General features: G+C 30.8%; 5 protein-coding genes across 6 annotated transcripts; 3 read left to right on the forward strand and 2 right to left on the reverse strand.

Moving 5' to 3' along the window:
* The first annotated feature begins 4,660 nt into the window (after positions 1–4,660).
* Positions 4,661–6,350, forward strand: LOC122527024 (signal recognition particle receptor subunit beta). The gene is made up of 4 exons (XM_043650804.1): positions 4,661–4,852; positions 5,511–5,677; positions 5,772–5,911; positions 5,970–6,350. The coding sequence occupies exons 1-4, from the start codon at positions 4,759–4,761 to the stop codon at positions 6,301–6,303; spliced, it is 735 nt and encodes a 244-aa protein (XP_043506739.1). The 5' UTR covers positions 4,661–4,758; the 3' UTR covers positions 6,304–6,350.
* Positions 6,351–7,536: 1,186 nt separating this feature from the next.
* Positions 7,537–9,460, forward strand: LOC122527023 (pyridoxine/pyridoxamine 5'-phosphate oxidase). Its single transcript, XM_043650801.1, has 7 exons — positions 7,537–7,635; positions 7,756–7,847; positions 8,308–8,464; positions 8,530–8,629; positions 8,719–8,772; positions 8,854–9,053; positions 9,123–9,460. Exons 1-7 carry the CDS (start codon positions 7,622–7,624, stop codon positions 9,286–9,288), a joined length of 783 nt encoding a protein of 260 aa, XP_043506736.1. The 5' UTR covers positions 7,537–7,621; the 3' UTR covers positions 9,289–9,460.
* On the reverse strand, positions 9,295–10,881 carry LOC122527022 (histidine protein methyltransferase 1 homolog). Of its 2 annotated transcripts, none has more exons than XM_043650799.1 (6): positions 10,683–10,881; positions 10,269–10,514; positions 10,000–10,160; positions 9,680–9,927; positions 9,488–9,624; positions 9,295–9,429 (listed from the first exon to the last, which is right to left on the reverse strand). In XM_043650799.1, the coding sequence occupies exons 1-6, from the start codon at positions 10,720–10,722 to the stop codon at positions 9,383–9,385; spliced, it is 879 nt and encodes a 292-aa protein (XP_043506734.1). In that variant the 5' UTR covers positions 10,723–10,881; the 3' UTR covers positions 9,295–9,382. The 2 variants fall into 2 exon arrangements, with proteins under 2 accessions (XP_043506734.1, XP_043506735.1); XM_043650800.1 differs by having other exon boundaries at positions 9,488–9,603; positions 10,683–10,875.
* Positions 10,882–12,099: 1,218 nt separating this feature from the next.
* On the forward strand, positions 12,100–16,541 carry LOC122527028 (peptidoglycan recognition protein 4-like). The gene is made up of 7 exons (XM_043650811.1): positions 12,100–12,318; positions 12,667–12,993; positions 13,398–13,592; positions 14,366–14,524; positions 15,448–15,608; positions 15,724–15,886; positions 16,049–16,541. Exons 1-7 carry the CDS (start codon positions 12,225–12,227, stop codon positions 16,228–16,230), a joined length of 1,281 nt encoding a protein of 426 aa, XP_043506746.1. The 5' UTR covers positions 12,100–12,224; the 3' UTR covers positions 16,231–16,541.
* Positions 16,254–17,192, reverse strand: LOC122527009. The gene is made up of 4 exons (XM_043650761.1): positions 17,002–17,192; positions 16,775–16,917; positions 16,550–16,675; positions 16,254–16,483 (listed from the first exon to the last, which is right to left on the reverse strand). The coding sequence occupies exons 1-4, from the start codon at positions 17,078–17,080 to the stop codon at positions 16,352–16,354; spliced, it is 480 nt and encodes a 159-aa protein (XP_043506696.1). The 5' UTR covers positions 17,081–17,192; the 3' UTR covers positions 16,254–16,351.
* Between the last annotated feature and the right edge of the window lie 322 nt (positions 17,193–17,514).

The raw sequence follows: 17,514 nt of genomic DNA on the forward strand, positions 1-17,514 counted from the left end.
TTGCAGATTCTGCGCGTCCACGCAGCCAGGGCGGTCCTTTTTTGCGACGGATCTTTCTGTCCCACCGCGACATAAGAAACTCACCAGGCCGCGACCGTGGCCTCTCACTCACCCACCCCATTCTACGACATCGAACCCGTCTCCCACCCTATGCCACCCCGTGATTCTTTCTCCTCCTTCTCCTCCTCTTGTCCTCGCGTTGTCTCTTCTTGCCATACTTTATCACAACGCCCTCCTCCTTTTTCTACCAGCTTCTTTCTTTCTCACTGCCCTTCTATACTGCTCTTCTTTACCTCTCAGCTTTTACGGTAGCCCGATCCGACGTGTCCCGATTTTTTCCCCGACGCTCTTTCTCTCTCTCTCTCTCTCTCTCTCTCCTCTTCTTTTTCACGTCTTTTAACCTCATCCCTTTCACCGAATCATCCGGCCGATCCAACAACCGCCCGGACAAAGCTGGAGAAAGTACATACGTCGCGTCACGTCGCGTCGCGGAGAATTCGCAAGCGATTTCGATTCTTTCAATGATTGTCCTACCAAGGACACGTTAATGAAAAAAAGAAGAAACTGCAGCTAATCGCGTCGTTTCAAAGATTCGACAAGCTTCTCAAACGTATCGAACTTTTACTTTTGAACAAAAGGGTCACATACGCAAAGTACAAGGGAGAATCCGCCGTTCTGTTTCTAAAGAAAATATTTCAGCAAAAATACGAAGAACTTATTAACTTATCCTCGACGTCGTAACGTCGTTGCCTTTTCTTAAGGTAAAAGAAACAAAGCGATTCGCTTTAAAAGCAAATATCTCGTAAATAAAGATACGCAGAAAATAATTATACAGGCAATTTTCAAAGCAACGCGATCCTTTTTAATATCTTATCGAAACATTTGCAAACTCGATCATCCTACTGAAACAAATTTGCACATTGAACGGCTGTCAATATATTAACGAGGGTATACCGGCGTTCCAAGAGCCAACGCGAACTGACGTGATCTGATATACTTCGAGATAGTTCGAGTTTCAAATCACGAACATCTAACATTACGCTAATTAAGGATCGCATTCAGCGAAGATGACATATCTTCCGCGTGTAATTGGAGCAAGATGTATTTACGTGATGGAACCTATCATCTTCTCGCCATTCACGGGATCCGATCGACCCGGTGATAATTGATGCACACTTAATAACGAACGATCCATGCAAAGTAATTAAGAGCATGCACGCGAATTTATCAAGATCCACCACGGAACATGCTATTAACGTCAAGGCGTTCTCGAGTCGAGATATGTAAACTCGTCTTTAGCGACGATTGCTCGGAGAAGCGGTTACCTGTCCTGTGACCAAGCTCTTTTACATTAAATTACCTTTAATCTGAATTATTTCGATCGTATCGACTTGAATTTATTTAAAGAAACTTTTATCCAGAGAAACTGGTTTTCCGTGTTATTGAGTCGCATGGTATCAATAATTTTAAATCGCGCCAAATTATAGCTCTAAAAAGCTTTTACTGACTCGCGTTATTCTAAAAAGATATTATTTTACTCCAGAAAAATGATCCAATAAATTAATTTGAAAAATAGTTTAGCTTTGATAATAACGCTCAATCTGAAATATCCCATTGTGTTTCCAATTACGGACTCAAATTTGTAAAATATTCCCAATAAATCTCGTTTCGTCATTCTTCGTACGCAAATCTTAATAACTGAAGTACAAAGTACGATATTATTGCTCTCGTATATGAGAACTAAAAAGCTGCAGAAGAATTTGAGAAGGAAACTAAAAAGAATCCGCGCGACATTTCCTCTGCGCGAACGGATTGGCGATCCGGAGAAGTGTTCTGGTTGCATGGAAACCCCGAGGGAAGACAGATAATCGATGAGGGGAACCAAGTGTCTTGACCATAGCGAGGAATTGACAGACAAGGCGCTATCTTAAAGGGAATTCTCGGGGAGAGATCGTGCTCTCCCGCCTCTGTGGAGAAACCGAGCAATAAATTCGCGGATACGTCGCCGACAGAAGGATCTGATAGCGGCGAAACTTGCCCGCGCAAAACCCTTCTTTTCGTCGTACGCCGAATATGGAAACGACCCTTCATTAAAACCATTCGAATATCAGTACGTCTGTGTCAAGAATTTTATTAAATCATGAAACGTATCGCAAGAATAAATTTCTCGGCGCAACTTTCGGACTTACTTTGTACCTATGTCGCATTTTAATTGCAAATTTCATAACTTAAATTGAATAGAGTTTTAACTTTAATTATAGTGATTTGTATCCAATTCGCGCAATTATTATAATATAAAAAAAAATCTATCCCTAATACGTGGTTAGTAACATGCTAAAGCTGCTGTACTATATTATAAAATACAAAATATGCAAGGTTTCACCGCTTTATAGCTAGCTAAAGAAAAATATTGTTTTTAATATTGTGTAAAGTGAATAATAATTCTTTGTGAATTCAAATTAGTTAATCTCAAAAGTTGAGAAACTGTTGTGGAAAATAAATATGAAATATTTTGATTTTGCATTAATCGTACATCTTTAACCCGGGATTACCCACCTGGGGGTCTAGCGCAGGTACATCCCGGCGACTAGACCCTCACGTGGGTAATCCCGGGTTAATCGATAATATTTAAATTTCATTAAATGATCTATAGATGATAAATGGTATAAAAAAAACAGATATGTGATATACTGTCATCTATCGGAAAAATGCGTAAAGTATTACTTAAATTCCAAACGAATTTTACGTGTCGATAAGATATCCTACTTTACCGATAGTTGTTATATAAATAACTACCAGTACCATCTGTGCTACCAGTATTGTAAATAGCACAGACGATATACCTCGTCTATATAAATAAGCAATAAGAATATTTTAGCACAAATCTATTATACAAATTAATATTGTCATTGACTAGATATTGTAATTAAATATAATTTTAATTTAAAATAAATGTGATGTGAAATAAAAGTTTAGAAATCAATAAATTATTGCCTATTACAATGGGAAAAAATGGTTGGAAAGATAAAAAAAAAAAGCATATAACTCACTGTTAGACATAACGGTGTAGTAATCTAAATGGAATGCCTTCCTTAAGACAGGACTATTGAATGAAAAAGAAAATCTGTAACAAAATATAGAATATTAGCTTGAAAAAACTTCGAACAATGAATGATAAGATAAATTTACAATATTAATAATAATAAAAATTGAAACACTAATATAAAAATATACTTACATTTTTGACTTTTAGAACATTGCTGGGTTTTCCCCGTAAAAACACTGACTCTAATACCGGAAATAAACATTAAAAAAAAAAAGGAAAAATAAAACACTATTAACCTCGTTAATTTATAATCGACGAACAATCACTGACTCTAATTTCGCGTACAAATCTACTTAATAACTATTTCACGCAGCAAACACTGATTTTAATCCTGTCTCGTTTGAGTTACGATAAAACTCAGAATCACTGCACTCTAAAAAATGTTTAAAATATTATTACGCAACAAAAACTGGTACTCTTAACCGCCTTGCGCGCGGTTTCAAAAATTCTAAAATTAAGATGGCGTCTATAACGGCGTAGCTCTTATTTCGCGCCTTTTTGCGCCCTCTCGTGACCAGCTATAAAACCAAAAGGAAACCAAAAATTATAAAATATATGAACAAATATATAAATTCTACTAAAATGTAATATATTATAATAAAACAATATATGTATTCGATAAATACTAATAGATCACACATGTGAAGTAATACATCTTATCACTTTGATTTTCGACAACAAACACCTCGCGACGCTACTTGTCGCGCGAATTTCTGACTTTATGAAACGTTTGATTCTCTTCCACTCAAGATTGCGCAGCAAATGAAACTTTTGAATACAACTGAAATTCACGATTTCATAACAAAATATCATACAATGATTTCAAAACACCAATTGGACATTATTACTTTAAAACTTAGTAGTTAAGAAAAAGAAATTTAACCTTATTAATTAATATTTTCAATTTCGACCAGCAAAAAATTCTGAAATTACTTCTACAGATTATATCATTTACCTTTAATTCTATTTGTTTAAAAGCTGCCAATTTATTTCTCTCTATATTCTTACGTGCAAATAACTCGCAAAGATTCACATTATTTGAAACGTTATTTCAAACGAACGTTTGTTCATTAAACTGCCGTTGTACAAGTGACCGTTATGAAATTCACGTAGCGCACTCTTGCTGTTTTGAAATGAAATAACAAATTTTATTTCCATTAAAAATTTTAAAAATTTGAAAACTTCTCATGAAACATTAGAGTCAATTGACACTATTTAAGTAAAATAATGTAAAATTATATCACGTATGTCTGAGATCCGTTAATAAGAAATTTGTGATAATAAATTCCTTTCGAATAGTGAAATCTTTCAGAAGAAAAAAGAACGAGCTTTTCATTCTCTTTATTAAAGTTCTTTTTTATTTCTATTTCTATTCAAAACTTTCTTATTATATAAATTTTATTTTCCTTTTATAAACGCTTTTTCTAAATTAAATTTTTAATTTTATAAACTTTAAATTGCTATAATTGTAATATAAATAAATAATATAAATCACTCACAGTATACAACATGCAGTCCTCTTACCGTTGTAGGTGGCGCTTCTTTAGGTTTAGTCGTGTATATATAACTTAAAATATAGTATAGCACATGCAGTTATTTGTATATTTTACGATAGTTTATTCACAAATTGAAAATTTAAAATATCTTTTACGATGGAAAAGCATGTAAAATCATTGACAAATTACAATGTGGATTCTCAATTTATGGCTGTGTTAACTGCAATAATTGCGATTATTGTAACTATAGGTAATTACGTACGATATTCATAGGTTATAAATTCTTCATGTTTTATATCCAATAAAACTTATAATTATTGTGTATAAAAAATTAAATATAACATTATAATTAATATATGTAATCTCCAGATAGATGTTTATCATATTATTAAAATAACATCATAGTTTTCCTTTCCGTGACAACTAATAAACTAATGACGAGCAAAAATATGTAAATTTAAAAACTTTTAATAAATTACATTCTTAAATTATATATACAACATGAAATTCACAGACATCAGTACATTGAATAAGAGAGAGTGTTTCTCTTTAAATTTTCACATGTATTATTAAATTTTTTTTTGTTACTTTTTAATAAACGTTCAGTCTCATAGTTTCATTCGTAACATCCTACAAACGTCACATTTATTTGTTCAAAGAAAATGTATGTCATTATAGCCACAATAATTGATAAACATTATAAATATAGCTGCGAGTAACGAAATAAACATAACATTGTAGTTGTATACATAATATAAAAATAGGTACATTTTTATGTAAAAATTTGTTTAGGCTTTTATCCTAATATCCATAAGCTTATGTTTGTAGAGCCATTTGTTTGATAATAACAGCTCAAATTTAGACATTACTACTACTTATGTAGATTTCTATTCTATTTTTCTGTTCAGTGTTATTTGCCATATGGCACAGGAAAAGATCTATAGGAAACAATATATTATTAACTGGTCTCAGTGATGCTGGTAAAACACTGATATATGCACGTCTACTTTGTTCCAAATTTGTTAAAACACATACATCTGTAAAAGAAAATATAGGAGATATTATAATCAATAATGTAAGGTTTTATTAAATATATATAACCATTACTTCTTACAAAGCATAAATTTTATTCCAAAAACATATGCCTCTAAAGTTGTTGATGTGTTTAGCATTCCTTGAAGATTGTTGATATACCTGGACATGAACGTCTGCGTTATAAATTTTTTGATCAATTCAAGTTATCCACAAAAGGACTTGTTTATGTAATTGATTCAGTGACTTTCCAGAAAGATATCCGCGATGTAGCAGAGTAAGTACACATAAATGGTACATCACATTCTGTAATGAAAATAATCTTTAACTTTCAGATTTTTGTACAATTTACTCTCTGACTCTGCTGTACAAAAGAAACCAGTGCTTATATTGTGCAATAAACAAGATCAGACTATGGCAAAAGGTACAGCTGTTATAAAGACTTTGTTAGAGAAAGAAATGAATTTACTACGTATGACAAAAGCAAATCAATTAGAAGCTACAGATGCATCAATAACAAATGTTTTTCTTGGCAAGCAAGAGAAAGATTTTGACTTTTCTCATTTGGATACAAATATTGAATTTGCTGAATGTAGTGCATATAATAAAGATTCTGAAACCTCTACAGATATTGGACAATTAAACAATTGGTTGAAAAAAATTGTATAAAAATATCCTTTCATTTTTACAAATAAATTATTTGTTTTTTTAACTTTCCAAACTGTTTTATTATTTCTACATTGAAATTGAATTCATATAGAAAAAAAACTATTACATATCAATTTAACTTAGACTTATTCAACCTAATCTAATCTAATATTATTGCAATAAAGACTTGATTATCATCAATTAGTCTTTTTTTTATTTTAGATTAACACAAATATCCATACTTTGATAGAGATCTTTGATTTATTGATAAATGTTAGTATTTGCACATAAAAATGATAATGTGACTTAATTCTTAACATTTACACATTAAGAATAATTATTTTTTTACATTAAATTTATCTTACACACATTTCTGATTCTATAATTTCTATTTAATATAACTTAAATATCTATTATAATTTTGTTCTAACCTAGCGATGTCACCCATACTTGATCAAGTTTACATGACAAATAAAATTAATTAATATTTCTCAATATATGATAACAGCTAATAAAATTTAAATAACTTTTTCCTTACGTTTAATATTAAGCACATACAATATAAATGACAGAAGTTTTCTTTTGCTTCCAAAACATTCTTCCGATCAACTGATGCAACTGCACGAAAACACGCGCTGTTTAGTTAATATGAAAAGCAAATGGCGTTTTATTCAAATATTTTTAACATTATTTTTCTATTATTATTTACTAACATGCCAAAAATACAATTGTTAATTAAGAAAATTGTATTTAGTAAAAAGAAAAAAGAGTAATATATCGAAGATATATAGCATTTTTTTGTTGAAAAATAAAATAAACAATTCTTTATAAATAATATTTGGTTTCGTTATATGTAATACCGCAATGTTCTTTATAGGTAATGTAAATGTTATAAATTGTTCTAAAAAAATATATATATATATCAAACTATTGCAAAGAAAATTAATCAGCAGAAACAATTTCTAAACTTTTGTGATTGAATCGTTAGTAGTTTCAGGTACTTTGCTTTCTTTTTATGTGTAATTTAGTTAAAAAATTAATCAAAATTTTCAAATTTTGCACAATCGATCGAAACACCCTTTTGTATTGTCTTTAATTTCTCGCGAACTACGCTAGGATGTTGAAATCAAATTTCTTTGCGATGGTAGAGAAGAACATCATCTTTAAAACGTAAACCCATAGAACGCATATTATTAGCGTGAAAAACCAAAATCATTGTTTAAATTAGTCAATGTTATAAATTACCAGTCAGTATGAAATGTTTTGCTCCTTATGACATTTTGCGCCATCTTTCGCTTTGAAATTAAAAAGAGAAAGGAATATAACCTCGAATTTCGTAATGTACACTAGTTGGTCAGTAAACTACGGTATATCTACATACTATATTATTACGAAGTTTATCCGGTTTGATAAGTTTCTCCATTGTCATGTTTATCACTTTACCGATAACATTTAATCTTGTTCTGTGTTCAGGCAAGTGTCTCTATACGGAATAGTAGTGATAATATTCTATACGATGTCGTCGGCAAAACCTCAAGATACAAACTACAATTATGACATTGGAGGTATAACTATGCCTTTGTCTTTATTGCCCATATAAAAAGAATCTTTTTCATTATCATAATTCTAAATTCATAAATAACATTAAGCACATTCATAATCGATTTAATTAATTTTTTCAGTAATTGTGATTATTCCAAATACATGCTTCAGCTCTGACTTAAATATTTTTAAGCAAATTTAATTTTTTATACAAAAAATTACTCGCATTCTTATCATGCTTATTATTGACACATCATCACATAATGTACGTACTGGAATAGCAATTTTCAGGTTGATAACATTTATATAGATTTAAAAATACATGTATGTGTCTACTCTACAGATAAAACTATAAATAATATAAAGAAATTTGCGATTCCATGTTATCTAACATATACATATACATATATATATATATACATATATGCCAGTGTTTTCTTGTTTGAACAGAGAAAATCAAACAGTTCTAAATATTTCTTATAGGTATGCGAATTAAATACAAAAGCAAAAATGAAACTTTCACGGAAGATCGTCTTATAAGTAAAGAGCCTATCGGTCAATTTAAAGCATGGTTTGATGAAGCTTGTAATACTCCCCAAATTTTTGAACCAAACGCTATGTTTCTTGCCACGGCTACTAAGTAATATCAAATAAATCACTTGAAATTACTATTAAAATGCATTTAAAAAAAAACAATTTTTGCAGAGATGGAATTCCGTCTGTACGACCAGTATTACTTAAAGGTTATGGCAAGGATGGTTTCAAATTTTATACAAATTACGAAAGTAGAAAAGGCCACGAGCTAGTAAGTGCATTAGATTTTAATTTGTAGTAACATATAAACGCTGTATTTAATATTTTCAATATTAATCATTTGATTTAATCAATCTTCAGGCTCAAAACTCAAATGTAGCGGCATATCTTTACTGGGAACCTTTGAGACGAGGCGTAAGAATGGATATGTTAATATATACTTGTGAAAGAAAAAGAAGAAAATTTTCTCTAATTAAGATTACTTATTTTTATTAGGTGCGTATAGAAGGTAAAGCGGAAAAAACTTCTGCAGAAGATTCAGATCGTTATTTCCAAAGCCGACCGTATTCAAGTCAAATAGGATCATCAGCTAGTAAGCAGAGTAGCGTAATTGCAAGTAGGGAGACACTTATTGTTAAAGAGAGAGAGTTATTAGCTCAGTTTCCAGAGGGACAAGTTAAAAGGCCAGATCACTGGTAATTTCATAAGTCATCAAAGTAAATTATTAAAAATATAGCATGGTAATAATCTAGTTTAACTTTTAGGGGAGGATATAATATTATTCCACATTCCATAGAATTTTGGCAAGGTCAAAGTGATCGTTTACATGATAGAATTCGTTTTAGACGAGCTAAGTCAAATGAAAAAATCGACAATGTACTAGTCCATCAAGGTGATAATGGATGGGTTTATGAAAGATTATCTCCATAAACAATATAAAAAAAAGCTTATTTATTACATAATATTGAATATATAAGTACAAAAAAATACAAAAATGCTTTTGAATAGGAAGTTTCACAGAGGTCTAAGATTGTTGCTTCCTTGTAATTTTTAGAATTTTTTTTTCTAACCCTGGAAATACATATGTAAGCAATTGTCTGTTTAGAAGAATTGAAAAATATTTATTTACCGTCTCTAGTTTTCCACATTGTCTCAACATCAAAAATACCATCTTCCTCTATTAGGTTCTGAAATTGTCTTATTCCTCCACCAACACCAAAGTAATAGCTTTTACCAGCAATAAGTCTGAGAACACGTGAGCAAATACTATATTTTGTTATAAAAATCGTAACCAAATTTACATTTTAATGAATATACTTGCCCAATACCATCTTCTTTGAGTCTTTGTTTAAAAACTTCGTACAACTTTTTTAGATTATCAGGATTATAAGTAGTATCACTTGTCAAAATCAAATCGTATTTTACGAATTCATCTCCTTTCGAACTACGCAATTTTGTAAATGATTCCCAATCACCGCAAAAAAATTGACATCTTTTTAATACGCTTTCTCGATCATCGAAATTTAATAAAACGTTTGGGATCGTTATAGCTTTAATTACTTCTACATTCTGCAAAGATAGTTAACCGTAACGCCAATTTTATAAGATGCCTCATGAATTTTTATTCTAATAGATACAAACATAATCTTGAAAATGGACGATGGAATTTTTAAGAAGAGCAATGAGACCAAGAACACCATTACCACATCCTAAGTCCAAAACTAATTTGCCTTGGAATTCGACGTCGTTTTTAAACAAATATTGGCTTAAATCGTAATTACACTCCCAGATTTTTAAACCACCTTAATATAAAGATTCAAATGATTTAGCAATTTTCTCTAATTTTCAATAATGAAAAGAAATTTTTTTAAAAAGTAAACGATTTTACTCGACAGTTAGGTGTAATCTACCTTCGTACTTAGCGGGAATGAGATCAGAATTTTGCGATTCTGCTTCTATAATATTTGTACAATTTTCCATTTGTAAATCGTGCAAAGCTTTCTCAAATCGAATTAATTTTAGTTTACAACCTGGAAATATTTTATTTTCTGCATAATCAACGGGTTCATACTGTTTCTCAACTTGCATTTCCAATACCTCGACCTTTGAGGCAGATATCCAATTAAGTGTCGAGTTTTTTATATCTTTATCTTCTTCTAAAATAAGAGTTCTATCCTTATTCAAATCCTTATTTTTTAAATTGCTAACATGACAAAAATTTCAATCGCATTCAAAAATTGAATGTGTAACGCAAATATAACCTCAAAAATAATTCTCGTTACAGAGAATGTAAATTAATAACGAAAAGAAAAATGTAAAAATACCTTCATCCTCCTTATCCCCCGAAAACCTAAATTTAAACATCTTGTACTGAATAATTTTCTTTTTACGTTTACTTGCGAAAAGTTAAAATAAAGTAACTAAAGACAAATCAAATCACAGTATTACAGATTAGATCTAGACCGAAGAAAAAGTTTCAGGAGGGAATCGCATGATAAACTTTGTAAGTTTAGTAAAGAAATAAATTTCTTTCGAAAATCATAAATTAGCGTATTCATGTTAAATACAAATTATTGCCCTGAAAGTTTAAAATTAATTGTATTTTTTAATATCGATTTATGATATTTTCATTTGCTTATTTAGAAGATTGAACAGAACTTTTGTAACTGTGCCTTTTTAATTAGATCCTCAGTTTTCTTAGAATACGAATAATTATCTTTTTTTGGGATTAATTAGAAAGCCTAGATTTATCAAAAGATGGCGCCACCATGTCCATGTCGAAGTATTCTACACTAATTTAAGAAAAAAATAATCAAGAGAAATAATTTATCAACTTTTGCAATTGCATCGTTTGTTTAAGACCCCTAGCTTTCGTTGTATATTCATTTACATTTCAAAATATAATGATTAATAAAGATTTTCAAATTTCGTTCGGTAAATCACTTGCAATTGTGATTATTTATAAAAATAATTATTCATGCGTTTAAAATGAGATATACTAAAAAAGCTGCGGATCTAATTAAGAAGGCGCAGTTACAAAAGTTCATAATTCAATTCTCTAAGTAAATTTTCTTTGAAAATGAAAATTTCTTACTAAAAAGTATTGATAAAAAAAGGAATATGTGAGAAAATTACGCATAATATGAATTAATATTAATAATTTATAGCGATATATAGTGGTAATTTATAGTGATAATAAGAAAATCTAATTTTGTATACAACAATATCTACGGCAGATTAGATGAATTACATTTAAAAAATTTCTACACACCTTTTTATCTCTTTTTTATACCAATTTCATTTTTCATGATTTAAAAACTCGGAACCATAGATTAGAAATATAATCTTAATTATTATATAATAATTAAATGATATAAATTAGTAATCTTAATTAAATTCGTAAGTAGATTAGTTATCTTATTTAACATAGAACACATTGGAAGACACGAATTAATTAATTAAATATTTCAATGGGATTCAATATTTGTTCAAAAATCTTAATTGAATCTTATCGAATATCTTAATTGAATATTTTAATTGAAGGTACTAGTAAATAAAAATGAAATAACAATTAATTACTAAGTATCATCTTATCTTAACAATTAGTAACGTTTTGTTATTTTTGAATTTTTTTATCTATCACAGATTATGATTGTTATCTTTTTTCGTAATATTCGTGAGATAAAAAGACCGAGTTCCATTCAATTTGTTTGATTTGTTGAATACAACGATTCGAAGAAAGGAAGGGGTCTATACATCTCTGAGGGGTTTCCCGATCGCGTTATTTTTCGTTTAAAAACCGACGTTTTTTCGTGATTCGCATTCAGTTATATTTTGAACTACGAGCTAACGCGGTGTCCAGCATTATGAAATCGTTCAATTTTTTAGTATTTACAGTGTACGTTTTCATTTTATTTGTTCAGCCTGAAAATGTTTTCGGATTACCCGATGTCAATGCTGGTAATGAGATTTGCGATTGTTTTAATTTGTTTATTCGAACGAAATGTGCAAGTGTTTATCAAAATAATAAATTTTTAACATCTCTAATTAGGTTTTTATTACAATAATTTTGTATGTACACACACACACACACACACACACTCTACAACACTTTCTTTACCATCACATAAACCTGAATGAAGAGAGTATAAAATCAACCCACCATACATTTAAGACACACACATATAAATACGAAGTTACTTATTAAAAGTAACTTTGTATCATTAAGAATCTTTCATTAGTTTCCTCAGTTCTTTGCATAAACTATATGGATATCTAAAAAAAGAATGTTATTTTAATTACACGTAGCTAGACCAAACATCATAAGCAGGAGTGACTGGCATGCAAGACCAGCGAATGGACACGAATTGCTGAAAGTGACACCAACACCTTACGTGATTGTTCATCACGGAGGCTCACCGCAATACTGTCACAATAAAAACACATGTTCCCAGATCGTAAAAAGCTATCAAAACTATCATATGAATAATAACGGCTGGGCCGATATTGGTTACAACTTCATCATTGGCGAGGATGGAAATGTCTATGAGGGTCGAGGTTGGAAATATGTCGGAGCGCATGCACCTGGTTATAACGCCAACAGCATTGGAATATGTATCATTGGTGATTTTACTAGTAAGTATTTTGTAATTTTATGGTAATTGTAATTTAAACAAATTTTGTAGAATTTAAACAAATTTTTATGCGAAATTTTAAGCGAGGATATCGAAAAATATGTTGAAACTTGACGTACATATGTTGAAATCTGATATAAAATTCTAAAATTTTAATTTCCTAATAAATAATTACTCAAGATTGTTATATTTACAGTCATTACATTCTAAAATTTTAATTTCCTAATAAATAATTACTCAAGATTGTTATATTTACAGTCATTACATTCAAATTACATTCATTTACATATGGTTTTGTAAATAGTTTATCATACAGAGTGAAAACCATCAGTTTATAATTATCATCAACTAGTCTAAATTTAAACTAACAATAAGTCTAATAGCACATAATAATTATTTCTGTAGATCGTCTTCCCAATGAAGCAGCTCTGAAGGCACTGAATGCATTGATTAGTTACGGAGTATCCAAAGGGAGTATCAGTCACAGTTACCACGTTCTACCACATCGACAAGTCACATCCACTGCCTGTCCAGGCACTAAACTATACGAGTATGTTAAGAAACTTCCACGATGGACTAACAATCCTACAATAAAGTCCTAACGTATAAATTAAACAATTTGTCGTTAATCACATAAATGGACGGAAATATCGTGAATAAGAAAAGTAAACTCTAATGCACTTTATGATAACAATATCTTTGAAATAATCTTGTAAAATACGTATCATGTAATTTTTCGTATTAATATAAGAAATATAGCATGAATGTTCGATAAAATTTTATATTTTTCATATTTATTAGTGTAACCTTTCACATCTCCTGGCAATCTCTCACGTAATAATTCATATTGACGCATGCAGGAAAATGAACTTAAATATGAAAATAAATAAATTATTGTGTGACTTATTACTGTTATTGTTTCTGTTTGTTTCATGAAATTTTATTTCATCATGTGATCTTCGATATCGGAGACTAGATTTTCATTTCAACAGATTTAACTGAGTTTTAATTGATACTAAAAACTTAACAACGTCAAAGAAATTGACGTCGTGATTTTTATTAAGAGAAAAAAGTATTCGTATTACAATTTGTCAGACTGCTCTCTAAAGAAAAAAGTTTCAATTGGAATGATAAATTATTATTTAAGTTTCACAATGTCGTTGAAATGTCAACGAAACAGAATCTATAAGAAGTATTGCACAATGTTTCTCTGCAAGTTCAATTTTTTCATGCTACTTGCTTATTTTATTTTAACGAAGATAACAGCAAATATTAAACTGATTTCTTTATATGAAATGGATCTTACGGACATTTGAGCGTATAATGAGAAATCCCCTCTTTTACTGACACGGTCAAAGATCAATTGAACTAATCGTACGGATTTTATATGCAGAATTTAATGCACAATGTCAGTACATCTCGGCGAACGAAGATGATCAAGTCAACAGTGATAATCTTTCTGCTCGTTAGTTGTCAAGTGTTCTTGTGTGCTGTGCATAAGACGCCTGGTAATAAACTGTTGCTTGAGAATCGTTGAAAATTATACTATTGAAGCAATCTGTCACATAGTGTGACGATTACAGTGGAAGTGTTTAGATCTCTTCTTTTACGTTTTAGTTTTCGAATCATTTTTAGTGTTTCGAATTGACGAAATTGTATATTCGTATCTGCATAACATTTTCGTCTTGCTTTCTCTATCACGATCCTTTTCCAAGTGAAAATAAATATCACTTGCAAAAGATGGATTGTAAATATGAGCTTAAACCAGATCTGCATGATGTACAGTAAATTATATAACGATCTTTTGATCGTGTGTCTAATTCGAAGATACAGTTACTTAACAGAAAAATTCTACTTGAAATCTACAATAAATTTCCTTTAAAAGAGAATGTTTCCTTTATCATTTTTACAAATTCTTATCTTGTCACTTATTGACTCGTAATGTCAAGAATATTTACTTATTATTTACTATCGCTCCATTATCGTTATTTAGTCCTTAGTATAACTCTCTGTTAAAAATATTCTAAGTAATAGTCGTTTTACCTGAGATTTCCCGCGTAAAAGATTAGATTGTTAAGTGCTCGTGGTAAACACGGAAATGTGATCATCGTTGTTACGATGACACTGTTCGCGCATAAAACACTAATTGTAAGATAATCCATTGCAATTATAAAACATACTTAGATCCGATCTTTTAAAGGAAATCATTATTTTAATTATTACCACACACAGATGCACGATGCACCTCATTAAATTTACCTATTGTCCAAGTAAAAAGAAATCGAATGACAAACATGACAGTGACTGCAGAATCTTTGCTCCAGTTGTCGAATTAAATGTACAAATGAGCATAATTGCTCGAAATAAATTATTTCTGTAAAATTTTCAATATTATTAGTCTCTTCTTTCATTTTCTGTTCGACGACTGAATTTTCGAACTTTCTTTATTATCTAGTACGCCCAAATATAATATCGAGATCACAATGGGGAGCCAGGAGACCAAGCTCAGTCCGGAATCTTGCGGAAGACCCTGCCCCATTTGTTGTAATTCACCATTCAGACAGCGATAGCTGCATCACTCAAGCGATTTGCCAAGCGAGAGTGAGAAGTTTTCAGGTGAGCAAATTAAATCAGTCTTTTCCACTGCCATCAGCGATTAAACGAGTGGCTCATCAAATTAAACTCACACGTGCACAAAAATTGACTTTTCTTTCTTTGTTCACGCATTTAGAATCACCATATGAATAATAAAAACTGGGCAGACATAGGTTACAACTTTTTGGTTGGAGAAGATGGAAACGTTTACGAAGGAAGAGGATGGGGCAAACACGGTTCACATTCGAAACCTTACAACTCGAAGAGCATTGGAATTTGCATAATTGGCAATTTTAACAGTAAGTTTATTGTTCACCATATGTGACGTCGTCTTTGTTGTGTAATGCTGAAAAATTAAATCGTTTAACTTTCTCAAGGAATATTTTTTAATAATACACACACACATATATATATATATTTTGAATTAAAATTTTTACGAAAATTCATTGAAATATTCGCAGATCATAATCCAAATGCAGCAGCAGTAAAAGCAGTTCAGGATTTGATCGAATACGGCGTGTCTCTTGGAAAGATACAAGAAAACTACACGTTGCTTGGCCATCGGCAAACAACGCAAACCACCTGTCCAGGTGACAGTCTCTATCAATTGATTCAAACGTGGCCTCACTGGTCGTCAAACTAATAATAATTTTTCAATGGAAAGCATTTCTACAGGACAAAATTTATTTCAAAAGCTGTGTTGTACATGTCTTCGATTCTCTGTTTTAATGTCGAAAATTATTACGAAATTATTCTTTCACTAATTATACGTAAAGCGTTACAACACGATTCACTGAATTGTCATAAGTATCCTCCTCTGTCCTAACGCAAATATCCACGTGAGAGAAATCGGGTGAATTTGTCTTAACGTTGTTGTAATGGCTCTTGTCTCTAGCCTGAGGAACACGATGCAATTATGTTACAATGAGAATAAAATATCAACGTTTAAAACTATAATGTACCTCAAGTGGAATTTTCCGTAAGAATTTTTCGTTTAATTCTGGAATACATAATTTTGTCCCATATGGTATCCCTGAGTCGAGGTCCATGGAGACCGTCACGAATTCCGCACGTTCATCAATATAATCCTACAGTAAAATGTGTTAAATGTGTTAAATAAATAACAGAATCCTATTGTGTTATAAAAATAAGAAACGGTACATTCAAGTGTTTTATTGAAAACGAACCTGCAGAGTCCTTAATTTCTTCATTCTAGCATCCAAGTAATCAGATTCGTTGTCGCTATCAAAAACGGGATAATAAGCGGCCAGAGTCACGTTATAATGAGCACGACCGCTACAGCTGAGCTCAGGTCTGCTTGTATCTATTTCTGGTATAAATTAGTTATTTGAAAAAAAAAACTTACAAGCACAAATAAAAATGCAGATATAAAAATTTGTTGCTGTATAATTACCGCTATTAGTAGAAATGAACGAAATAAAAGACACCGCACATGAAAAAATTAACATTCGTTTCTCCATTATGTTAATCATTATTTTTCACCGCAAGAACGATCACTTAGCAGGCCAACGTTCGTACTGATCAACTTTGTTGCTTCAATTTACAAAATATACCGTGTCAGCTGATGTGTCCATCAGTGGAATTTGTCAATCTTTCAGAAATCAAAGACAAAAGCGTCGATTAATGTTTCGATTAAAATTCGCGCAACTTTGTACAAAATTGAAAAATTGTTAAAATTCTATAACCAGCTTTGCACTTGAGATCCTTGCAATTATAAGAATACAGTTATATAAAAACACCAAAAGTCACTTTACACAGTTCTGGTTTACATATTTCGACATCGATTCTGTGTATATTCGTGCTCATTCGTATAATGAAAAATTGAACGACTAAGTCAGCCGTGAATCGTACATAATGCATGTAAGAAGAAAACAATTAATTTAGTTGAAGCACGGCGGATTTTCAA

This window comes from Frieseomelitta varia, unplaced genomic scaffold (genome assembly GCF_011392965.1).
Source record: "Frieseomelitta varia isolate USP_RPSP 00005682 unplaced genomic scaffold, Fvar_1.2 scaffold_207, whole genome shotgun sequence".
Taxonomy (NCBI): Eukaryota; Metazoa; Arthropoda; class Insecta; order Hymenoptera; family Apidae; genus Frieseomelitta; species Frieseomelitta varia.

Bases quoted from the DNA above. Each gene is read 5' to 3' on its own strand.
- LOC122527028 (XM_043650811.1), top strand. From the start codon at position 12,225: ATGAAATCGTTCAATTTTTTAGTATTTACAGTGTACGTTTTCATTTTA. The intron at 12,319-12,666 runs GTAATGAGATTT...AATTACACGTAG, and splicing joins ATTACCCGATGTCAATGCTG to CTAGACCAAACATCATAAGC. The intron at 15,887-16,048 runs GTAAGTTTATTG...AAATATTCGCAG, and splicing joins CATAATTGGCAATTTTAACA to ATCATAATCCAAATGCAGCA.
- LOC122527023 (XM_043650801.1), top strand. The intron at 7,848-8,307 runs GTATAACTATGC...TATTTCTTATAG, and splicing joins CTACAATTATGACATTGGAG to GTATGCGAATTAAATACAAA. The intron at 8,773-8,853 runs GTAAGAATGGAT...TATTTTTATTAG, and splicing joins GGGAACCTTTGAGACGAGGC to GTGCGTATAGAAGGTAAAGC.
- LOC122527022 (XM_043650799.1), bottom strand. From the start codon at position 10,722: ATGTTTAAATTTAGGTTTTCGGGGGATAAGGAGGATGAAG. The intron at 10,515-10,682 runs GTATTTTTACAT...CTCTTATTTTAG, and splicing joins GGGGGATAAGGAGGATGAAG to AAGAAGATAAAGATATAAAA. The intron at 10,161-10,268 runs GTAGATTACACC...CTTTATATTAAG, and splicing joins CATTCCCGCTAAGTACGAAG to GTGGTTTAAAAATCTGGGAG.
- LOC122527024 (XM_043650804.1), top strand. From the start codon at position 4,759: ATGGAAAAGCATGTAAAATCATTGACAAATTACAATGTGGATTCTCAA. The intron at 5,678-5,771 runs GTAAGGTTTTAT...TGATGTGTTTAG, and splicing joins GAGATATTATAATCAATAAT to CATTCCTTGAAGATTGTTGA. The intron at 5,912-5,969 runs GTAAGTACACAT...TTTAACTTTCAG, and splicing joins GATATCCGCGATGTAGCAGA to ATTTTTGTACAATTTACTCT.
- LOC122527009 (XM_043650761.1), bottom strand. From the start codon at position 17,080: ATGATTAACATAATGGAGAAACGAATGTTAATTTTTTCATGTGCGGTG. The intron at 16,918-17,001 runs GTAATTATACAG...AATTTATACCAG, and splicing joins GTTCATTTCTACTAATAGCG to AAATAGATACAAGCAGACCT. The intron at 16,676-16,774 runs GTTCGTTTTCAA...ATTTTACTGTAG, and splicing joins AGAAATTAAGGACTCTGCAG to GATTATATTGATGAACGTGC.